At 39.3% G+C, this 24,966-nt stretch overlaps 1 protein-coding gene across 2 annotated transcripts; it reads left to right on the top strand.

Moving 5' to 3' along the window:
- The first annotated feature begins 5,214 nt into the window (after window positions 1-5,214).
- nudc (nudC nuclear distribution protein) lies at window positions 5,215-16,839 on the top strand. Of its 2 annotated transcripts, none has more exons than XM_061742112.1 (9): window positions 5,215-5,397; window positions 9,352-9,429; window positions 9,513-9,725; window positions 9,800-9,871; window positions 9,962-10,075; window positions 13,382-13,576; window positions 13,672-13,755; window positions 15,513-15,631; window positions 16,561-16,839. In XM_061742112.1, exons 1-9 carry the CDS (start codon window positions 5,323-5,325, stop codon window positions 16,610-16,612), a joined length of 1,002 nt encoding a protein of 333 aa, XP_061598096.1. In that variant the 5' UTR covers window positions 5,215-5,322; the 3' UTR covers window positions 16,613-16,839. The 2 variants fall into 2 exon arrangements, with proteins under 2 accessions (XP_061598096.1, XP_061598097.1); XM_061742113.1 differs by having other exon boundaries at window positions 9,803-9,871.
- The last annotated feature ends 8,127 nt before the right edge of the window (window positions 16,840-24,966 follow it).

Below are 24,966 nucleotides of genomic sequence, written 5' to 3' on the forward strand. Positions count from 1 at the left end.
TCAGTTGTGAGGCCCTGTCTGAAGAAGAGTAATTTAGATCCCAATGTTCCTAATAACTACCGACCTGTATCCAACTTACCATTTTTAAGTAAAAATTGAAAAAATTGATGTTTACCCAACTCCAACTGTTTTAGAGAAATATCAGTCTGGTTTTAGGACGAACCACAGCACTGAGACGGCCCTGTTAAAGATTGTTAATGATATCAAGTGTAACATGGAAACTTTCAGTCCTGGTGCTACTAGACCTAAGTGCTGCTTTCGATACATTTGATTGCCTCACTTTGTTAAATAGACTCAGAAACCTGGCGGGCCTCTGGTAATGTCCTAAACTGGCTCAAAGACCAACAATTTTTTGTAAGTATGGATACATTTTCCCCAAGAACCTATAAAATCAAGTGTGGGGTACCCCAAGGTTCGATTTTAGGCCCAATACTTATGGGCTCAAATTAAAACCATAAATATTTTGTATCTGTGAAAAGATGTTCACATGTGTAATAAGGTTTTGCAGCTGTATAAAACAATTTGTGCTTGTGAAAATAAACTTTTTACTTGTAGAAATATTTTGTGCATCTGCAAAAAATATTTGTACTTGTAGAAATATTTTGTGCATGTGTAGAACATTTTTGTAGCTGTGGAATTAATTCGTCTGTGTGCAACATTGGATATACAAAGCTACAAACTTTTTTTACAACTACGAATTATGGCAGTGTTTTGACGTGCCAATAATAAGAGCCAATCAGCGATCTTTGGCACGGGTTTCAAAGCCAGAGCAGTGGATAAAACAGAGTGGCGACAACTTTTGTTCTCGCCGCCAGAGCGGTCACGTGGTTCATGGAGGCCCCGCAAGTTCCAAAACAAAGCCGCGCTGTCATGTTAGTCTATGGGACAGACAGCAGTGAGCTCGCTTTTGAACGGTAAATATTAAAATAAACCGTACACAGGTACATTTACAGCTGATAATGAATCACTGTGAATACATTAATGTCAGTCACGTGTATTGAATGGCTGGATGACAACTAAAAGCGTAATTTGACAAGCTTTTCTGTGTTATTTTGGGGGGGAGGATCCATGCAATCCATGAAGCGAAGTTTTCCCTACAAGTACAAATATGTTTTGCACATGCACAAAATATTTCTACAAGTACCAATTTTTTTTGCACAGGCACAAAATATTTCTACAAGCACAAATTGTTTTATACAGCTGCAAAACCTTATTACACGTGTGAACATCTTTTCACAGATACAAAATATTTATGGCTTTAATTTGAGCCCATAAATACTTTTTAACTTGTATATGCTTCCGCTTGGGGACGTCATCAGGAGGCACGGCATCTATTTTCATAGTTACGCTGACGATACACAGCTGTACACAGCACGTGCCGTTCTGTGGGGGGGGGGGGGGGGGGGGCAGGGAGTCTGGGGTCCTCTGTCTGGGGTGACCTGTTAGGACTGCTGCCCCCGCAAACCAGTAACGGATGAGCGGTGGAAAATGGATGGATGGGTCTCCTGGTCTTAGTGAGGACTCGGGTCTCCTGGTCTTGGTGAGTCTTGGTCTTGGTCTTGGTCTCGAGGAGCCAACTGTTCATCTCCACTTTTACTGATTCAGATTCAGAGTCGGACGACTTTATTGATCCCTTTGGGAGGTTCCCTCGGGGAAATTGACATCTCCATCTCACTCACAGCACTGTCAAAAGATAAAAAGATAAAAATAGAAATAAAAAAATAAAAAGTGAAGTGCCATAAATAGAATTATATGGATAGAAAAGAAATATTGCACAGAGTTATTGCACAGTCCGGATTGTTGTTGGTGAGACTGACTGACTGACGCCGTTTGTCCTCCTCCATCAATTCCTGTCCTCCTCCATCACTTCCTGTCCTCCTCCATCACTTCCTGTCGTCCTCCATCACTTCCAAACCTCGATGGTGAACGTACGTTTTCTCCCGCCCTTCCAGGTCACACCTCCGGCTCTCCAATGGCTTTATCGTCCCGGACAGAGATAGATTCCTCAGGCGAGCCGCTGACCTGCAGCTCGCTGAGGACGTGATCCGTCCCCAAGGTCACGGTCAAGGTCACGCGCGGGACGTTCTGAGGCGGCACTCGACCCGGAGACTCTGGCTGAGCCGGGCTCCGCGGCGGCCATAGAGGGCAGGGAGAAGGAAACTGTGAACCAGTCCCAGGGACCGGAGTCGACTCAGGGCTGGTGTGTGTAGATACTCGTGTGTAGTTAATGTTGTGCGTCTGAAGGATGTGGCGCTCGCCTTGTAGGAAGACGCCAAACTGAGCTTTCTTCTACGTTTTAGTCACATTTTACCGTCCGCTTGTTGTTGAAGGAGTTGCTTCCTTGAAATGTGACTCTCCTCCTAGTTTCCTATGTTGCACATTTAACTCTTTAATTTAGTTCCTACATGTGACGTTAATTTAGTTCCTACATTTGATGTTAATTTAGTTCCTACATGTGACGTTAATTTAGTTCCTACATGTGACGATGACCATGTTCTGTATGTTCTATGTAATTTTAATTATTTCTAATTGTTCTACGGGGCATTGCGTTGCTCATGGAGCAAAATGTGTAAAAAGTGATCAGAGGTAGTTTCAAATTATGTTTTATAAATATATATTTAATCCATTTACTGTAATTATGGATTGTATTAGTTTTCGTGTGTGCCTGGTAGCACACTGGAAGTAATATTTAATGTGAGAGGACGGGATTTCTGATGATTCTGCTGATTATGTTGCAGTTAGCTCGCAGCTAGTTAAATGAAGGTAGGAATGTCTACATTATTCTTAACTAAGAAGTACATTTTGTTTAGTTGGTTCAGATTTGTGTATAAACCGGGTAAATGATTTAAATCAGTGACTCGTCCCGCCTCCTGTTGTCAGACCTTATGCTAAGCTAAGCTAAGCTAAGCTAAGTGTCTACTTGCTTTACTTTTCCTGTACAGACCTGAAAGTTTCTTCAGATACATATGTTTGGTTTGGTTTTATTCCAATAAGAAATTAAAATTGATAATAAATAAATTAATTAAATTAAAAGAAGACTACAAACTGACCTTTGAATTCATTATTTCCCTAAACTGTACAAGAAGAACTGGACAAACCCCTCGTCCACAAGTGTTCGGAGTGATTTTGGAGCCTCTGTCCTCACGATGTGCAGCACTGTGTTCAAGTAGGCGGAACAAACAAAGCTGGAACGTACCTGCTACCATATGTCAATCATAATTGATCTATTGGTAAGCCCCGCCCCTCAAACATGGATGAGCCAATCGGTGTTGCCAGGACTAGCGGAGCTAAAATCAGGACTAGTAGAACTGAAACCAGGACTAGTAGAACTGAAACCAGGACTAGTAGAACTGAAACCAGGACCAGTAGAACTGAAACCAGGACTAGTAGAACTGAAACCAGGACCAGTAGAACTGAAACCAGGACTAGTAAATCTGGAACCAGGACTAGTAGAGATGAAACCAGGACTAGTAGACCTGAAACCAGGACTAGTAGAACTGAAACCAGGACTAGTAGAGATGAAACCAGGACTAGTAGAGATGAAACCAGGACTAGTAGAACTGAAACCAGGACTAGTAGAACTGAAACCAGGACTAGTAGAACTGAAACCAGGACTAGTAGAACTGAAACCAGGACTAGTAGAGATGAAACCAGGACTAGTAGAGCTGAAACCAGGACTAGTAGAACTGAAACCAGGACTAGTAGAACTGAAACCAGGACTAGTAGACCTGAAACCAGGACTAGTAGAACTGAAACCAGGACTAGTAGAACTGAAACCAGGACTAGTAGAACTGAAACCAGGACTAGTAGAGATGAAACCAGGACTAGTAGAGATGAAACCAGGACTAGTAGAGCTGAAACCAGGACTAGTAGACCTGAAACCAGGACTAGTAGAACTGAAACCAGGACTAGTAGAACTGAAACCAGGACTAGTAGAACTGAAACCAGGACTAGTAGAGATGAAACCAGGACTAGTAGAACTGAAACCAGGACTAGTAGAACTGAAACCAGGACTAGTAGAACTGAAACCAGGACTAGTAGAGATGAAACCAGGACTAGTAGAGATGAAACCAGGACTAGTAAATTGTATTTGATGTGATCAATAAAAAAAAACACCTAATGTCTTTGTAATCCCAGCAAACTGCTGATGGAAGCTGCTGAGGTGATGCGTGTCTCCTGGGTGTAGGAGGAACATGACAGCCGGAGCCAACGGCCTCTTCTGGACACCTAAATGAACAATGAGGTCCTTAAATAGCAGGAGTGGGTTAGAGAAGGCTCTTATCATACGGTGCGGTTACCGAAACCACAAATAAAACATAAGCACTGCAGATAAACTGCTGGACAACCGGGAAATCTATCTGACATCTATAATCCACCAGTGTTTTATTTTATGTTGTGTCAATGTTTTATATACTATAGAATGTATCTATTTATTTTTTTTAGCACTGACTGATGACACTTTTAATTTCATTGTTTATCTATCTGTCTGTCTGTCTGTCTGTCGGTCGTAACTTAATTTAAAAGAATTATCACAATAGTATACAGGAACAGTATACAAATAGAATACAGAACATGTGCCAGGGGAGATGTTCGTTATTCAAGAAGATTATACATACTGTATTACACAAGTCTACGGTTTTAATAGCCTTTTCATTTGTTGATTTAATGATTAGTTTTAAGTAAAGTTCGATTTCTTTCTGGAAAACATAAAAGCAAGGGGTTTTCTTTGAAAATTTACTCTTATGAATATGAAATTTGACAAGAAATAAAAACAGATTTATCAAAAAGTAACATTTTGCTTCTTTCTTAGGGTAACAATGGAAACCAAAAACAACATTTTCCCAATGTAAATTAAAATCTATAGTGAAAGAGTCAATAATAAATTTGTTAATATCTGCCCATAGTTTTTTCTGGATGTAAATTACAGAAGGAACAGTTCGTATTAATGTCCTTTTTAAATTTCTGTCTATCTCAATCTATCTATCTATCTATCTATCTATCTATCTATCTATCTATCTATCTATCTATCTATCTATCTATCTATCTATCTATCTATCTATCTATCTATCTATCTATCTATCTATCTATCTATCTATCTAGAAAGTTCTCACTGTGTTACGCCTCTAAAACCCATCCTCTCATGTGATTGGACGCTTCGCTTGTCATTCAAAACTCCTCCTCCCGATTGGTTGAACCCGCCGTGGGCGGGGTCTGTATCCAGGAAGTGAGCAGCGTGTCTGCGGGCCTCACGTCTTTCCGTCCTACTATTCTCTCTCTTTCTCTGATAAAAGTCACGGTTTTCTCTCATCCTTCACCGTCACAATGGGAGACGACGAGGAGAAGTACGACGGGATGCTGCTGGTGATGGCGCAGCAGCACGAAGGAGGAGTCCAGGAGGTAAAACGTGCTAAAGTTCTCCAGCTAATGTCAAATGACAACATTCACGTGTTTGAAATAAGAGTTTACGGTTTCTGCATTAATGTACAATCCTGTTTATCTGGTGGTCTTTATTCAGATGTCTTTGGTCGGTCTGTAAGAAAACAAGCACGAGCTCTACAAACTTGTATTTATAATCACCGGATTCTTCTAAAATCCTGCTTTAATCAGTGATGAATATACAGATTTACCAGGATATTTAAGCTTATAATACACGTGTATGTGTGCTAAAGTGAATCAATGATGCTCATCAGCTTTGCAGGAAGCAGGTTAGTCACGTGACTGAGCTGGGAGTAAAAGTTATAAAGATCAGATTATCCTCATCAATACATGTGATCGGGTTTCCTACAGGAACATTACGTTTTTTCCTTTAACTGTCTAATTAAAATGTGAAATAATATATATTTTATTTTATGTGAATGGTCTTTAACATCGTCAGCTCCTGAATAACCAACAAATCTATCTATGTATGTATGTATGTATGTGTATATATATATATATATATATATATATATATATATATATATATATACATACACACACACACACACACACACACACACACACACACACACACACACACACACACACACACACACACAGTACAGACCAGAAGTTTGGACACACTGCATTCAAACAAATTGGGAAAGAATCAGAAAAGTAATGCATAGTAAATGTTACTGATTTAAACTGGACTGAATTTGGAGATGAAACCTGAATTTTAGATATTAAAGATTGAAATTACATTATTTACCATTATAGTAATCAGATTACACCGTATATCAGCATCACTGAAATGGAACTGATGCTTAATGAATCACAACGATATGGAAATATTATTATTATTATGATGTTATAAACACAAAACTGAAATTAAATACAGACACATCAAAACCAAAACATTAAATAAGATGCAAAATATAAATAGTTTACAAAACTGTACATTTTTTTTTCTCTCATGTTTCTTTATTGGGTAGTCAATGTAATGCATATTACACAACATTTTTTAAAGGATTTGACAGAATACCCCATTTTATAATTTACCACACACACACAAAAAAAAAACAAAACAAAGTAAAATAAATAAGGACACAAAACTTAACATAACAAACACCCCAAAACGCACACAAGGCAAAAAACACGTAGTTATAAACAGGTCCGAAAGTAAGTACCAATTACCAATCAAACTCTGACTGTAGACAATAATAATAGGAAAAATAAAGTAATAAAATAAAATACAGGACACACAAAACAACAACTAAAAAAAAAAAAAAAAATTAAATAAGATAAATAAAATAAACAGACATAAGACGAACCCTAAAAAAAATAGACATGGTTATTGCAATATCATACTTCCCTATAAATTAAATTAATCTTCCAAGTATGCCAAAGAATTAACAAAAGAAAGAATAGGTTCCCAAATATAGGAGAACTTATCAGAGCAACCCCTAATACCGTATTTAATTTTCTCTAAATATAAAAAGGACATTAGGTCTTTCAACCAAGAATTGGGAGATGGAGGTTTTTGGTCCTTCCATTAAAGTAAAATACGTCTACGAGCTACAAGAGAGGAAAAAACAAAACTGTACATTAACCAGAGGAAGAACTGCTGATCACCAGATTCTGTCACCTCGGTGTGCAAAGGACTCTCAGTTATCCAAATCCAAGACCCAGGGACCCGAGACCGAGACAAGACCACAAAAAAGTGGTGTGGAGAACTGCAAGTCTATCTCTAACAGATGTGGGCCGGCGGAGCGTAAAGCTCTGCTAGGTTGACAGAAACTTTACATTAAGAGCACTAAAAACAAATATTAAAAGTTTAAAATTGATTTAAACTGCACCGGCAGCCAGTAAAGAGAATGCAGCACAGGTGTGATGTGGTCATGACTCCGGGGGTTAGTTAATCGACGAGCAGCAGCGTTCTGGACAAGCTGTAAGAGATTCAGTAACGTTTGGTTCACACAGAAGTACGGAGCGTTACAGCAGTCAAGCCGAGAGCTGATGAAAGCATGAATGACCTTCTCAAGGTCACTGCGGTTAAAGAAAGGCTTGACTTTACGGATAAGTTGACAGAAGCTGGCACTGACAACCGAGACGATCTGTTTGTCAAATATTTGAGCGCTGTCCAATGTCACGCCCAGATTTTCTACCACATGGTTACGCTGAGGGACCAGGAGACTGTTTAATTGTTATAATTAGGATCCCCATTAGCTACAGCATGACTGCAGCTATTCTTCCTGTGGTCCGCCAACATTTTAGAATAATACAGTACTAAACATAACATAATCAGAATCAGAATCAGAATACTTTATTATCAATGTACCTGGGTACTGTGAGATTAGAGGTAGCATCACCTCTCCAGTGCAAGATAAATAGTAGTGCAAACAATAAGAAATACAAGAAATATAAGTAATATAAAAAATATAAAAAATGTTAAGGTGCATTTGAATCGTTTTTTTTTTTTTTTTTTTTTACGGATGACAGTATATACATGTGTAGAATATTGTAGAATATTGCACAGAGTCCGGGAGAAGTATTGCACAGTTTAAAGAGACAGTAACGAGGATGATTCACATATTGTTCAGGGCGATTATGGCTTTGGGGAAGAAACTGTTTTTGAGTCTGTTTGATTTTGACCTGATGACTCTGTAGCGTCTACCTGAAGGCAGCAAAAAATAAATAATTTTTTATATAAATAAAAAATAAATAAAATAATAAAAATAAATAATAAAAGCAAACCAGATAAATTTCCACTAGATAAAGAGAATATCAAATTAAAAATACTCTGCAAAAAAAGCAGAGACATGAAGACAACAAAACAAAAACACTGCACAGTTAAGAGTTCATCTGAGGTCGTCAAAAAGTCTGAAAAGCAGTCCACAATTTAATTTCATTTGTAGTCTAAAACTTCACAACTGATCTAATACAGAAAATAATACATTCAACACCAGTCACAACCAACTATGTTTCAACTTCCAGCATGTCAGACAATCAGTCTCAGCAAGCTGCTTGTTTAAGTCACCTCTATTTCAATATTCTATAATTATTACTTATACTAATTCAAAACATGTTGCTTATCTAATCATTTGAATGTTCTTATGCTGTTTGTTTGTTTGATGTGTTTGGGAAATGAATTCCACTCATACATGGCCCTGTACACAACAGTCCTTGTACCAGCATTAGAACTCACATTTGGCAGCAACATTTCCTCCAGCTGCATGTCTGCTGATATATTTGATAGTCAGAGCTGTATGGACATATTTCTAATAAATGATAATAATGGGTGACTGTTGAGTCACTAGATCCACCAGAACTGTCGTATTTATGTATTTATACTTTTTTTTTTTTAATAAATTCCTGCTCATCGCTGATTCACGTGGGATTAAAATGACCGAGACCTTGGAGTTTGCGTCAGAGTTGGTCATTAATGATTAGGCCTAGGGCTGGGCAATTTTGGACAAAAATAAAATCCTGATTATTTTCTCTGAAAACCCGATTTTCGATTTCGATTTTTTTTTGGTAAAACTACAAAAGACAATGGAATAAATTGTTTCAAATATTTTATCTTTATTTTTAAAGAAAAATAGCAAACACATTTCCCTATTGGGAATGAAGTGCAATTAAAAGATACTGTAAATCCTCTTTGAGTTTAGTAAAGTGCCAACATTTACAATTTTCTTGACCAAACAAAGATGACTAGACGAGCTCTTTCTGTAATGCAGCCAGCTGCAAAAAAGGAAAATCGATTTTCCGATTTTCCTTTTTTAACATCGATTTTGATTAATAAATCCGATTTAGATTTAATATCGATTAATCGCACAGCCCTAATTAGGCCTGTGTTTAAAAAAAAAAAAGATTCTCAGATTTTAAAATCGATTCATTCCCTTTCTAACGGCCCGTTTTTCCTCCCAACAGTTGGTGAACACGTTCTTCAGCTTCCTGCAACGTAAAACGGATTTCTTCACCGGAGGCGACGACGGCGCTGCGGAGAAGGTCGGCGTTTCTCTTTCCCTCAGACGTCTGAGAGCGTTCTGTCGCCCCGTCCGATGAAGACTCAGTGTAACCGTCTCTTCCAGGTGGTGAAGGACGCCTTCGACCGGCACAACAAGCTGGCGCTGAAGTCCCGGAAAGAGCAGCAGCAGAGGCAGGAGAAGGAGAAGAAACTGAAGGCCGAACGGGCGGCCAAGCTGGCAGAGGAGGAGAGGAAGAAGAAGACGACCGATGACGGCCCTAAAATCCAGGAACTGACGGACGAAGAGGCAGAAAAACTGCAGACCGAACTCGACAAGGTGAGATTTGATGCTTCCGTGTTACCTGGAGAACAAACGAGGGCAGATGACTGATGGTGTTTGTGTCACGGTAGAAGAAGAAGGACGAGGAGAAGAAGAAGAAAGTAACGGAGGATTCAGAGAGCAAAGCTGACAAGGAGAAGGGGGTGAGGACTCGCGTGTTTGAACAGTTTGATGTTGATAATTAAAGTCTTGCCTCCCGTAATTCACGCTGCCGTCTCCCATGATGCTTTTAGTCCGACTCTGAGGGAGAGGAGGATGAGAAGGACAAAGATAAGCTGAAGCCTAACTCGGGGAACGGAGCCGACCTGCCGGCCTACAAGTGGACGCAGACTCTGTCTGAGGTTGATGTAAGTTGGGCTTTTTCCTTTTTAAGGGGATTTTTAGCTTTAAGTTTGGGCTTGAGTTGGAAAAATGGATTCTGATTCTAAATCGATTCTCAAATTAATTCCTAAAAATTGTTTCGTATGTCTAAAGATCGTTTTTTTCATTGTTACATTTTCACTGGTGAACTTTAATCCCAGCACATTCACACATGCTCGTGATGTAAAATATCAAACAATGAACATGGCGTCTCAGAGCAGCGGCAGCATTAACAAAGAGCAGGGTTTGAAAACTCCTGAAAGGCTTAAATCTCGTATCTAGTTCCATTTCGGGTTCAGAAACGACAGCAAGAAAGGTGAGCTGAACCAAAGCTAAGAGATTTAAGTTATGCACCTATATTCTGTAGTTGGAAACGAGGCTTCAGGCGGCTAATTAAAGTAACGAAACCAAACTACGTCTGAAGAGGTGATAAACATCAACCAGTCGGTCAAAGAAAATGTGAGAAATAATATTTTTATTTAATTTATTTTACGTTTTAATAAAAAACAATGTTTACATCGTCACTGGCTGAGAATGTCTTTTTCATGTTAAACTTAAAATAAAAGTGCATTTGTATTCAACAATAACAGCTTTAGGGTGAATCTTTAAGGCATATTTGTTATAAAGCACCAGGTTAGACTCTCAACAGCAGATATAAACACCTCTGGATCTGGTTGGTAATTCTGCTGAAAGCAGTTATATCAGCATTCTGGGAGGTGATTGGTCCTTACTTGCCGTCATTAGCTGCCAATACTTTCTGTTGAATCTCAATATAATACTAGTATTCATATGTTGCAGAACTACACAGTCATATAATTCAGGTAGTAGCTCAAAAAACACTTTTAATAACACTAACCCAAATAGTGATAATCGATTCGGAATCGAACCCAAGCCCTATTTAAGTTGTTGTTTTTTAGTGCCTCTCACATGCGGGGTACCTCAGGGTTCTGTAGTTGGCCCTCTTTCTCCAAAAAATCTTTTTATTCCTCTTTGGCTGTTTTTTCTTTGAGCTCATTCTTGTGTTCAGCTCTTCGGCCAACTGCTGCTTTTTTGAAAGTTCTTTATAAATAAAGTTGAGCTGAGTATCGTCCTCGACAAACAGACCTGTTCAAGCTAAATGAAACCCACAACTTAGCGGCCCAAATAGTCACGTGACTCAGGATCCAAGGCTTGTTTGCATTAACGTGTTCTTCAGAAAGAAAAGGTTAGATTAGGTCTGTTTTGAAAAAATAGATTTTCTGATTCTAAATCGATTCTCATATTAATTCCTAAAAATCGATTTTGTATGTCTAAAGATCTTTTCTTTTTTTTTCATCATTACATTACAACTTTTGGTATTTTTTTGTTTATGCCCAAAAAAGGAATGTTTTGTTGGAAACGAGAATAACTAGTGCCATGTTTTTGCCTTTTAAATATGTTTAAAGCTATGAAAACATTAAAGTTTTCAGTTATAATTGCATAAATTGTCTATATTTCATTACTTTACATACTGTCTTGGGGTACATTTGCATAAAATGCTAAGAACTAAATTCTCAAAATTAAAAACCAAAATAGACCGAATATTGAAAAAATTAAAACAGAATGTGCTAAAAACTAAAATCGATTTCAATATCGGAATCGGATCGAATTGGATCTTGATAATCGATTCTGAATCTTAAGAATCGTAATCAAATCGATTCTTGACATTTGAATCGATCCCCAGCCCTAGGTTTGATGTGGTTAATAAGCTGCTGTTTTAGCTCTCTTTATTTTCCTGCTAATCTGAATGTTTGAGATAACTCAGGCGTGTATTAAAAACCATCCTCCCATAGATTTGGACTAGACGAACATGAACAATATCGCTACCTGCAAATAAAGGATTATTATGAGAAAAAGATAAAAAATGACACGGAAAGTGAGGTTGTTGAGGTATTTCAGAGAGCTTATGAAGGTAAAAAAATGCAGAGTAATCTCAGTCCTTTATAAAAGTTTGATGTCATGTAGAAAGTATTCTTCCTTTTATATCAAAGAAAAATGGGAAAAGGAATTAAAAGAACAAATAACAGAGGAAGAGTGGTTTAATATCTGTAAAACACAGTGCACGTCCACTAGCTCCAGGATCTGGAGAGAGTTCAACTGGAAGAATATGGTCAGATTTTTTTATAACCCCAAAGATTAAGAAAGGGGCGGTGTCTACTCAGCAGCCGTGCTGGAGAGCATGTGGCCACATGGATGCTGACCATACACATATATTCTGGTCCTGTTAAAAGGATACCGGGACAAAATATGGAGGGGTTTACTAAAGATAATAGGGTATGAGATACCAAAAACATGTAAGTTACTTTACTTGGGGAACTAGGGCTGGGCGATATGGACCAAAAGTCATATCTCGATATTTTCTAGCTGAATGGTGATACTCGATATATATCGATATTTTTTCTGTGCCATAATTGGGGTTTCCCCCAAAGCATTATAGCATAGCATCTCTGTTAGCTTCATTTTTTTTAATTTAATTGTCTTAATACAATGCCACATGCCAAATGTCACACAGGTACATTTATTAACAGAGGTCTGCACAATATCAAAATGTATAAAACAAATGAAATAAAAATAAACTGCCTGTATATATAGAATAAAAATGTTTCTTGAATAAAATAAAACAAATATTCCTTTCCTGCATAACAATTAAATTAAAATACACTGTACAATTAATACAGTGTAGACAGTAACAGGCAGACTTTAGTTAGTTGTGCAAAAACAAAACATTTGTGCAAATCTCAAATAAAACATTCAAGTCAATTTGTCACAAAATAAGCTATATCAAAATTAAAAAAAAGAAATTTGATTTTTTTTTTTTTTTTTTTTAAATCAATATAAACGATATTGTCTCATACCATATCGCGTTTGAAAATATATCGATATATATTAAAATCTCGATATATCGCCCAGCCCTATGGGGAACGCAAGATACAATACAGAAAGAAGATGAGTACCTCGTCAAAGTATTGCTGTCAGCCAGTAAAAAAACAATTACCAGAATGTGGTACAAAGTAGACCCTCCGACTGAGGAGCAGTGGATGTACACTGTGAAATGTGAAAATTACACATAAACTGAGACTACAAGAGACACAATTCGAGGATAAATGTGAAAAATGGACTGATTACAGAAGACAAGAGGACACCACCATTGCTACTGAACAACAAGGACATTGATATAAGGATGAGTGCTTAACTATGCATGTCTGATTTACCGTGACACTGTAATTGTTGAAAGAAAATTTGAGTTACAAAAAAAAAAAAACATCCTCCCGCAGCTGGTGGTGCCTTTCGATGTGAAGTTCCGCATCAAGGGGCGCGACGTGGTGGTGGACATCCAGCGGCGCTCCCTGCGGGTGGGGCTGAAGGGCCACCCGCCGGTGATCGAGGGCCCGCTGAGCCACGAGGTGAAGGTGGAGGAGAGCTCCTGGCTGATCGACGACGGCAAGGTGGTGACGGTGCACCTGGAGAAGGTAGGAGGGGGGGGATCCCTCACATCCCATCATCCAGGGAGGGGGGCGGATCCCTGCAGACATCCCATCATCCTCACCGGGGTCTCTGGTTTCAGATCAACACCATGGAGTGGTGGAACCGGATCGTCCCCTCGGACCCGGAGATCAACACCAAGAAGATCCGTCCCGAGAACTCAAAGGTAAAAGACTGAACTCTGGAGGAAGCAGTTAGGGATGGTTTGGGACAGCTATGGCGCTTTTCTACCAGCACCTACTCGGCTCTACTTGTCCTGGTTTCTTTTCCACTACAATCCAGCACCTGGAGCAGAAGTAGGAGGTTGGAGCGAAGCTGCTGTGACGTATTTGATTTGTGTATCTAAAGGAAGAAGACAACAACACTAAAGATGTAGAACCTGGAGGAGATGATAGATGTGCTGCTGGGTCTGTGGCTTGTGAGAAGCTTCAAGTTAAAAAATGAGAGTGAGAGAAGCTTCAAGTCGCTTTTTAATGTTTTTAGTTCGTCTCTGCGCTGCTGAAAAGTCCGTTGGTAGCTGAGCAGCTATGAAGTGACAGAGCTCCTGGTAGATCTGGTCGTTCCTTATCGCCCGTCTAGATCCCTTTTTAATTCTCTCCTCAGCCACCAGGTTTATGAACATCTGACCCTCAGAGTTGGATCATGAAACAGACTTCTGCTGGTGGAATAAGAAGCTCCGTCAGAGTCGCTCTTTCTCTGATGTCACATCCTGACTCAGACGTCTGACTCCAACCCCCCGACCAATCGGTGGCCTGTAGTGTGATGACATCACAGCCCGACTCAGAACCTCGGCAGAGTAGTTACAGAAAAGTATCTATTCTGTACGTTAGACCCCTGATGGGAAAGAACCAAACCGAGTGGGTGCTGGTGGGAAAGTGCCATTAGAGATGGTTTGGGACAGCTGTGTGTTAATAAGTCAGGGGACCCATCCCCAACCTGAATAGCTGCTGTTCAGCCCAGAGGGGAATCAACCCGCCCGTAGGGGTGGGGGTCTGGTTTAACAAGGCCGGCCCCCTCCTATGGGTCTGATGGAGGCCCAGAGTAAGGGACGGCTAGAAGGAAGGGAGGGGGAAAAGTTTAACATTGAGAACTTGCAATCAAAAGGAAAATGTGAAAATATGTAAACTGCCAGTCGGGAGTTGGTACCCACTTTCTCATCCAAGTCAATGGGGGGGTCCGGGCTCTGGATCGGTAGGAAACATACCAACTTAAAAAAGCAAATTAAAAGGGAAAAAGAAACTAAAAATACAACACAAACAAATTAATGTATTTAGATCTGCTCTGGCTCTGCTGTCTGGACCAGTCCCATCCGTCTCTCCTTTTTTCTCTCCTCTCATCCCTTTCTCTCTCATTTCTTCCTGGGTTAATACTGACTCCCCCTTAACCCTTTTTTCTTTTTTTTAATTATTTATAATTTAAAAAAAAAATGTTTTAAATGTATTCAAATTTATTTTTTACATGTATTTATCCTTTTTATTTAATTTTTATATACATATATATTTTTATTTATTCATATATATATATATATATATATATATATATATATATATATATATATATATATATATGTGTGTGTTTTTTATTTATTCATGTATTTTGTAAATTTATTTATGCTATTTTTTATATATATATATATATATATATATATATTCTTTTAATTTAAAAAAAAATGTAATTTAATTATACACACCCTACTACACGTGTATGCATACAAACCCACTTATAAGAAGAAATCTGAGCCAAAACACAGATTTAGTTTTTTTGTTTTTTTACTGCTTTGTTTGTCTGTGTGTATTATAATAATAATAATTATTATTATTATTATTATTATTATTATTATTATAGTAATAATAATAATAATTAATAATAAAAGAGAGGTGAGGTGGGTGGCGTCACTAACCGGCTGTCCCTCATTCCGAGCAGCTGTCCGACCTGGACGGAGAGACGCGCGGCATGGTGGAGAAGATGATGTACGACCAGCGGCAGAAGTCCATGGGGCTGCCCACGTCGGAGGAGCAGAAGAAGCAGGACATCCTCAAGAAGTGAGTTTCCCTGGGGGCCTGGACCAGCGACTGGGCCGGTGATGCCAGGCCAGGAAATGCAGCCCTCGTCGCCGTAGCAACACGTATCCACCCGTAGACGAGTGCTTTTACTTCCTCACCTGACTGTAAATATGTTTATTTCTGCTGTAACGCAGACCCAGTGGTCAGTAGAGGACCTGCAGGTCTGGATCCAGTTGAAGATGGTGATGATGATGATTGATTACGATGATAATTGATGATGAAGTAGTTTATTTGGTCGATCAGTTTCCATTGATAAATAAATTGCATTTAATTTCCTTTTGTAGGAAAGAAACAATAAAAAAAGAAGTAAGGAATAAACCGACCAAAAGGTGTAGGCTGAAGCCTAAGCTTATTGTGCCTTCCCTTTTTAACTTTGTTTACTTCATAGTACTACTACCGTACTAATACAACAAGGACAAACAATCTACAACAACAACAAAAAACAGCAAAGTAAACACACATGCAAAACAAGAAGGAAGACAAATGTAAATATAACAGAAAAATCTAGTAAAAAAAAAACAAACAGAAGACGGATCTCAGAAAAACAACTAACAGAGAAAGACAAATTCTAGAAGAGTGAAAAGAAAAGGAAACCAAAGACCAATCATTACATTTTTGGTATATAGATATTATTATTATTATTATTATTACAACAACAATTTTTATATATATATATATATACATATATATATATATATATATATATATATATAGTTTTGTATCACACTAATGTTCTGTATCTTTCGATTATATTGGATTTATACATCGTTTTAAATTTATTTATTGAACTACAGTTTTTTAATTCATTATTTAGGCTGTGCCATATTTTAACTCCTGCAACCGATATGCATCTTTCTTTAGTATTTATCCTAATGATGAAGATGATGAAGACGACTGTTTCTCTGCAGGTTCATGGCTCAGCATCCGGAGATGGATTTCTCTAAAGCCAAGTTCAGCTGAGACGTGGCTCCGGCTGCGTCAGGACCATCAGAACCGGGCCGGCGCCAGCCGCTCGGGTCGCCTGGTTAATGGACACGCTCTTGTTGACTGACACGTCTTAAGCGCATGGTTTCTGTTTGTTTACCGGAGAGTTGGAGGTATTTAACGTTCACTCTGTACGTGGTCTCGCTCCCTAAAGATGTTTGGACTTTCTGTTTCTTTTTTTAATAAATCACGTCAAAAAGAAAGATCTCCTGTTACTCCGGGGAGGGTTTCCGGGTTTGGCCGCCAGAGGGCGGCGTTGCCCTTCAGCTCTGATCGGAGCTGCTGGGTCTGGTAGGTGGGGGGGCCCTAGATCTGGGGAGGATCATTACTCTGGATGAGTCTCAGTCACACTGAGATCAAAACTAATCATGAGACCTGCAGCAGAGGTGATGGGAAAACTGGTTATGGGGTTTTATCATAAACTATAAAAACACAAAATCAGTTAATGAGCATTTATCATGTTAGACGTTTCCAACTTTGAATAAAAAGTAGAGGACACAGTTGTCTGAAGACATCAGGATCATTCTAGACCAGCATGTTGAAGACTAAAAGGCCGTCTCGAGTCAGATCATCCATCAGTGATGGAACCAAGTTGGACCACCAAGGAGGACTCTACCATTGGAACCATTGGAACCACGGTTGCTCTGAAATCAACCAAAGCAACGATGGGTTTTAACTCCAACGTCGCCTAAACGTGCCACAATCGTGACGTAGAAACTTAGTCCCCACGAGAGTCGGGAGTTTCCTCCGATTACGTGAAGCTTCTGAACACCAGACTTCATTTAAATGATATTTTCTATTAAAGAGAAATGAACGTAATCTTCCCCTGAAACAGTTTTTATCCTGGATGTTGTCATCTGTAACCATGACGACGGTAAGATGAGGCTCCAATTTACTACTGCTGTTATTTAGCAGACGCTTTCATCCAAAACTACTTACGTGTGAGGGACGTGACAATGAAAAATGTTTTTCACTTATAAAGACCTTAACGGTGGATTTGTAGTTCTCCAGTTCTCTTTTTGTGGTGTTGGTCTTGTCCCGGTCTCAGATCTCTCAGTCTGTCCAGGTCTTGGACTTGGATAACTGAGATGCCGTTGCACGCCAAGGTGACAGAATCTGGTATCAGCAGTTCTTCAGTGTAATCTGATTACTATAATGGAAAATAATGTAATTTCAATCTTTAATATCTAAAATTCAGGTTTCATCTCCAAATTCAGTCCAATTTAAATCGGTAACATTTACTATTCATGACTTTTCTGAGGTGGAGGGGGTGTTGGAGCTGGTTATTCTGGTAGATACTTTGGGACTAGTTAGTAGTCGTGTCAATCCTTAACAGCACTGGAGTGAATCCTCCAATAATGTAGAAATAGCGGTAGTGCAGTCGCCACACATATCTGATCTCAGCTGATGGATGAAAACATTTATAGTGAGTTCAACATCATCATCCACTTCTCTGTGTTATTGTGCTGCAGTTGAATACAAGCTCATATGGAAACTAGCTGAACCAGGATGGTGATGATGTTCTACAATCACGCAGGATCAGGACATTACTAGGTTTGGTCTCGGTCTTGAGCTGAACTAGTCCTGGTCTTGGTACTCTCTAGTCTTGGTCCTGGTCTCGGTTTAGGTGGTCTGGACTACAAGTCTACCTTATGTTTATTTAACCTGATCACCGACCAGATCTTCTTCTAGATGTTCTACATTTCCCTTCAAGACGTATTTAAGTCTCATTTGGATGATCCACGTTGACACATGTTCACTTTTGTGTCCAATAACGCGTCTCAAACAAGTCGCCATTGTAAAATAGATAATATATGCATTAGCAACAGTAACTAAGGGGGATGGGACTTAGCGATAGATGAATTAAAGGGGTCCTATTATTAGCATCTAATACCTATTTTAAACAGGCCTTGAATGTCTTAAAAACAAGCTTTTGATTGTTTTTTCTAAATAAATTAGAAATTCAGCCTCTAAGCCATGTCTTTATCATCCCATTCTCTAACCTCATTATCTATGAGGGATTCTGAGTGGGTGGGGCTATGATAATGAGGCACTGTGCTGATTGGCTGCCTGAATGACGCGATACACCGCTACGAAGAAATGGTGGAAGCTCCAGTCGGTGGAGTTACCGTGTCATAACTGCATGCGATGCGAGCAAGCGTCAGCGACAAAATCAATTCCATTGCTTTATCTTTTATTGGACTGTCCTAACTGGCCGCAGTGATGCAGCGCTGCGCAGAGACGCGGCGTGCCGTTTTGAGCTGAACATTTGTCGGACACCCTGATTCTATTTTCTTCCCGTTGCTCGCGTTGAAAGCCGGTTGAAAACGCTGTTGGAAACAGTCATGGATGAGGAACGACTGATCCAGTTAGTTGAAATGAGAAGTTATCTCTATGATTCCTCCTCATTTCACTACAAAAACCTCAATAAAGTGGCAGCTGCTGGAGGGAGATGGACAGAGAGCGTCCGATGTCACGCAGTGCGACGCGATAGTCGGACGCTCGCATTCAGTTAGGACACGGTGTTTAGTTGTGGCCGTGGTTTGCATTTTGGTTATGTAACGAAAATCAGCAGAATCTGAACAGCTCGTAGATCCACATCACACTGGACGGCTCTACCGGGCGGCTGTACAGACACTGCAGAATTTGGTTGCTTTCCTCCTTCTCTGAGTTGGCAGGCTGAAGGGAGAACACTTTATATATGTTAAAGCAAGAGAAAACCTGTTTTTCATAATAGGTCCCCTTTAAGCCCCTAAGAAGGAGATCATATAAAAGGCATATGAGACATTTTCGACAACGTCCACTTCCTTCGTTCCGGCTGGTCCGGGTCCTGCTGGTCCGGGGCCCGGCAGGCCTGCGCTGGGTCGGGGGGGCGGCAGCATGACTGTGCGGCTGGAGGTTCAGGCAGGAGTCACCGTCTGCTCAGCTGACAGCAATGTCTCACCCAGGTACCAGAATGTCTTCATTAATGAAGACACACAGACATCAGAGGGCCGGGGGGGCGAGGTGGCCCGTCTGCAAACACTCCTCCTCCCAGCTGCCCCGACCCACCGCTCCAGAACCCACCGCTCGTAAATCACCCACAAGGCCTTGCAGCCTGACTCACCGCCATCATCACGCGTCTTCTATTCCTGGAACCGGAGGACGGGGACATGAGGGACGAAGAGGGGGACGTGGACGTGGGGGGACAGCACGCTGTCGGGTTCTGGTTTTGTGGTGCTGGAGGGGACGAAGAGGCCGGTCTGGAAACCCGGGTCCCACAAAGCAGAACAGAACCCGGCGATCAGGGACTGATGGAACTGGTTTAGTCACAACAGAAAACACGTCAAACATCATGTAAAGATCCTGGTTAGTTCTGATACTTCTCCAGGTTCTGACTGTCGTCATGGTAACGGGTCGATCAGATCCGTTATTCTCTCTTTTTATGGTTTTTAGGGTTCACATGTGCCTCATCCTGACAATTCACAATTGTCATACAGGACTGTCTCAGAAAATTAGAATATTGTGATAAAGTTCTTTATTTTCTGTAATGCAATTTAAAAAAAGAAAAATGTCATACATTCTGGATTCATTACAAATCAACTGAAATATTGATTTTTATTATTTTAATATTGCTGATTATGGTTTACAGTTTAAGATTAAGATTTGAAATAGGATATTTGAGTTTTCTTAAGCTGTAAGCCATGATCAGCAATATTAACATAATAAAAGGCTTGCAATATTTCAGTTGATTTGTAATGAATCCAGAATATATGACATTTTTGTTTTTGTAATTGCATTACAGAAAATCCCAATATTCTAATTTTCTGAGACAGTCCTGTATATTCATCTCAAAAATTACAGTTGAGTCACATAGAACTTTTTTAAAACCGGATGTATTGCAGATAATAAATACTTCTCTTCAAACAGGCCAGTTTCCCCAGGCCTTGAAAACTGCAGTAATAAAACCTCTTCTAAAAAAATCAAATCTGGATGCTACAACACTTAGTAACTATAGGCCAATATCAAATCTGCCATTTTTGGGGAAAATCATTGAAAAGGTCGTTTTCCAGCAAATCCATGCTTTTATGATGCAAAACAATCTTTTTAACGCACCACACCACAGCACTGAGACTGTACTCATCAAAGTCTTAAATGATGTTCATCTGAATAATGATGCAGGCAAATCCTCTGTTCTGGTATTACTGGATCTCAGTGCTGCATTCGACACAGTTGATCATAACATTCTTCTCAGCAGATTGGAAAAGTGGGTGGGATTTACTGGCACTGTGCTTCAATGGTTTAAATCTTACTCGCAAGATAGGGCCTTTTTTGTTTCAATTGGAAACCATGAGTCTGAGAGAACCAAGATCACATGTGGGGTTCCTCAAGGGTCCATTCTCGGACCGCTTCTATTCAACATCTATGCTACCCCTAGCTCAGATTATGGAACATCACAACATTTCCTACTATACTTATGCCGATGACACACAGCTCTATATTTCAGTCACATGACTACAGTCCCCTACTCTCATTGAGTAACTGTATTCATCAAATCAATGAGTGGATGTGCCAGAATTTTCTCCAGCTAAATGCAGAAAAGACAGAGGTGATCATTTTTGGCCCTAAATATGAAAGGGAAAAGATCAGCGCTCACCTTGGCTCCATGTCACTGACAGCTACAAATCAAGCCAGAAATCTGGGTGTAATTATTGACTCAGACCTGAACTTCAACAGCCATCTAAAGTTTATCACTAAATCTGCCTATTACCACCTGAAAAACATTGCTAGAATTAAGGGGATTCTGTCTAAACAAGACATGGAAAAACTTATTCATGCATTCATTTTCAGTTGGTTGGATTATTGCAATGGCATCTTTACAGGCCTTAACAAGAAATCTATCAGGCAGCTGCAGCTGATCCAGAACGCTGCCAGGTACAAAGACCTGAATGGTCTTGGACCAAAATACATGCTGGATCTGTTAGTTCCTATGAAGCTCCCAGACCCCTGAGGTTCATCTGGATCTGGTTTGTTGTTTGTCCCAAGACCAAGAACCAAGCAAGGTGAGGCAGCGTTCAGTTATTCTGCTCCTCACCGGTGGAACAAACTTCCTGTAGACCTGAGGTCTGCTGCAACTGTAGATCCTTTAAATCAGGCCTAAAAACATTACTGTTTAATTAAATACTTACCTGCTGTACTCTACTGTCCTTACTTTTTAATAACTTGTGCTTTTTATTATTTTAACCCTTTTCTTATCATTTTATCTCATTTATTTGTTATTTAAGCGTACCCCTAAATTAAATACTTTCTGAAAACCGTGAATGAGATGTACCTGCTGTACTCTACTGCCCTTAGTTTTCAGCAACTTGTGCTTTTTATTATTTTACCTTCTTTTCTCATAATTGTATTTAATTTTATTTGTTATTTACTGTCTAATTATGTCTTGCCGCTTTTAATGTCAATGTAAAGCACTTTGAATTACCTTGTGTTGAATTGTGCTATATAAATAAACATGCCTTGCCTTGCCTAGCAGTATATCTTGACTTAGACTATACAAATAATACAAAGATAAAAAGATGCTTCCACCATATTATAAGAGCTAAACTTCCTAGAACAGGGATGCACCTTTATGCTACTACCAAACCTTTACAAGACGTGTAAAAAGACAAAGCAAAACAAAAGGGGAGAGAGGGACGTAAAACCAAGCTTTAGCATTAGATAAAAGATGTTCCGATGTGACATAAATAATCCATCTTTTCAAAAACACTCCTTGTTGCAATCTTATGGCAAAGGTCGTTCTTTCCATCTTAAATATATAAATTATGTCTATCCACTCATCCACCGTAGGTTGTTCTGGTTTTAACCACTTCCTCGTAAATAATGTCTTTTTTTGAGCTGGGCTTATGAAAAATCTAATAAGGTTTTTCCAGCAAAAGATCAGCATCTAATTTCATTAATTAACCCCTAAATACGATAATGAATTACTATCAATAATAGTTAAGGGCCTAAAGTGACGAGCAGAGTAATTAAACACCCGCTTGGCTAGCCGTTGACCACCGATCACCGATCACCGATCACGCCTCTAATTATCCATAATCTGTTTTATCTAATTTCATCTCATGAGGAACATAAACCCCCATAAGGTTGTCATGGATACAAAATCTGAGCGACTGTAAATGTGTTTATTTCTGCTAAAGTTGGACATTTTAACCTGCAGGTCTGGATCTGGACCTGCAAGGCAAGTTTATTAATATAGCACAATTCAACACAAGGTAATTCAAAGTGCTTTACATCAACATTAAAAGCAGAAAGACACAATTAAACAGTAAATAACAAATAAAATGAAATAAAATGATAAAAAGCACAAGTTGTTGCAGGTCTTCCAAACCTCGTAGAACGATGCTGCTGTTTATGGTGAGATGTTTAAACCAATTTTCCAATTTTATGCTGAAGAAAAGTTATTCTGAATTGTATTGATTACGTACCAGATTGATAAACTCAATCTTTAATGATGTCTGTCTCTGAGATGCTGTTTGTCCCATCATGTCTTGTCCCTGCAGATAATTAACTAATTACTTCTAAGATGTTCCTTTCTGGTTCGTTTTTCAGACTTGTAGCTTCCATCGTTTCTCATCAAGTTTCTAAACATCTTACACGACCCGACCTTGTTGGGATCGGGGTCACGTCTCCTCCAGACCAGGTCCCAGCATGCACATCTGGTACGAGCCCCCCCCCCCCCCCCCCCCGGTCTCAGTTACCGGGGACCAGCATCTGTCCTCCACACCTGGGTGCCGGGCACACTCTGCAAAGCGTATTTATCAGACACACTTCCAGGGGCGGAGACGGCAAAGTCAAGCCCCATCTGTCCATTAGGGAAGACCAACAGTGGCTGCAGGTTGGGGTGTACACAGCACACACACACACACACACACGCGTCGTAACCAGCAGGACCAGCAGGACCCGTTTACTGATCCAGACTGAGCAAAGAGCATCAGCAAACATCCTCTTCTTGGACAAGTGGCTCATAAATGCAGCATAAAGAAACGAGGAGCTCGGACCTTCAGCTCTTTCATCTGCTGAACTAAATAAAAAACGACTTTCTACTAATGAGTGTGATCATCTCTGGAGGATGCTGGTGGTGGTTGTCCAAGAAGATGGCTGTTGATATGGAGACTAGGCCTGTGTTGAAAAAATTTATTTTTGCCAATTCTAAATCGATTCTCATATTAATTCCTAAAAATTGATTCATATGTCTAAAGATCAATTTTTTTCATTTTTACATTACAACTTAAGCTTCGACAACTTTTGCAAATTCTCATACAGTTGTCTAATGTATAAAACCCTACATGGCCTGGCACCACCTTGCCTCCAGGAATTGTTTAAATACCGACAGTCGCGGGTCACTCGAGCAGTGTCCAACAGAGTCGTAGAGGTTCCGTTCAGAAAAACTGCTTTTAGCCATAACGCACTATCCATAAAGGGTAGTGCGTTATGGAATTCTATACCTGTACACATAAGGAAATGCCCCTCTTTAACAACTTTTAAAAACCAGATAAAAATATGGCTCAGAGGTCAACAAATGTGTACACACACCTTATGTGTGTTTGGGCCTCCTCCTACCTACTAACTTTTTTTTATCATTCTCATTTTACTAATTCTACTTGTCTTCACTAATTGTACTTGTCTTTGTTCTGTTTTCTTTTTCTTATTGCATTTTTATCTTCTCTGCTTTTAACACCTTACCTGCCTATATGGACTACAGATGGAAACTAGCCTTGTGCTACAATCTGGCACATTTACATATGTATATATGTTCATTAATGTGCATTGTCCTGAGAAATAAATAAATAAAAACTTTTGGTATTTTTTTGTTTATGTCCAAAAAAGGAATGTTTTGTTGGACACGAGAATAACTAGTGCCATGTTTTGGCCTTTAAATATGTTTAAAGGTATGAAAACATTTTTTCAGTTAGTTTTCAAGTTTTCAGTTATAATTGCATAAATTGTCTATATTTCATTACTTTATATACTGTCTTGGGGTAATATTTGCATAAAATGCTAAAAACCAAATTCTCAAAAATTAAAAATCGAAATAGACCAAAAATGGAAACAATAAAAACGGAATCTGGGAAAAAATCAAACTGATTTTATACGTCTCTGTTTGCTGCCCTGGATCTGTTTGGTAATTCTGCTCCACGATGTTTCTGAAAGCAGTTCTATCAGCATTCTGGGAGCTGATTGGTCCTTACAGCATCATTAGCTGCCAATACTTGCTGTTGAATCTCAATATAATACTAGTATTAATATGTTGCAGAACGACTGTCATTTAATTCAGTTAACAGCTCAAAAAA

Source organism: Cololabis saira, chromosome 15, assembly GCF_033807715.1.
Source record: "Cololabis saira isolate AMF1-May2022 chromosome 15, fColSai1.1, whole genome shotgun sequence".
Lineage (NCBI taxonomy): Eukaryota > Metazoa > Chordata > Actinopteri > Beloniformes > Belonidae > Cololabis > Cololabis saira.

What these genes read in the sequence shown, in the direction of transcription:
- nudc (XM_061742112.1), top strand. Translation starts at nt 5,323, where the DNA reads ATGGGAGACGACGAGGAGAAGTACGACGGGATGCTGCTGGTGATGGCG. An exon ending in ACGACGGCGCTGCGGAGAAG is followed by an intron (nt 9,430 to 9,512) that starts GTCGGCGTTTCT and finishes CGTCTCTTCCAG; the next exon opens with GTGGTGAAGGACGCCTTCGA. An exon ending in AGACTCTGTCTGAGGTTGAT is followed by an intron (nt 10,076 to 13,381) that starts GTAAGTTGGGCT and finishes ATCCTCCCGCAG; the next exon opens with CTGGTGGTGCCTTTCGATGT.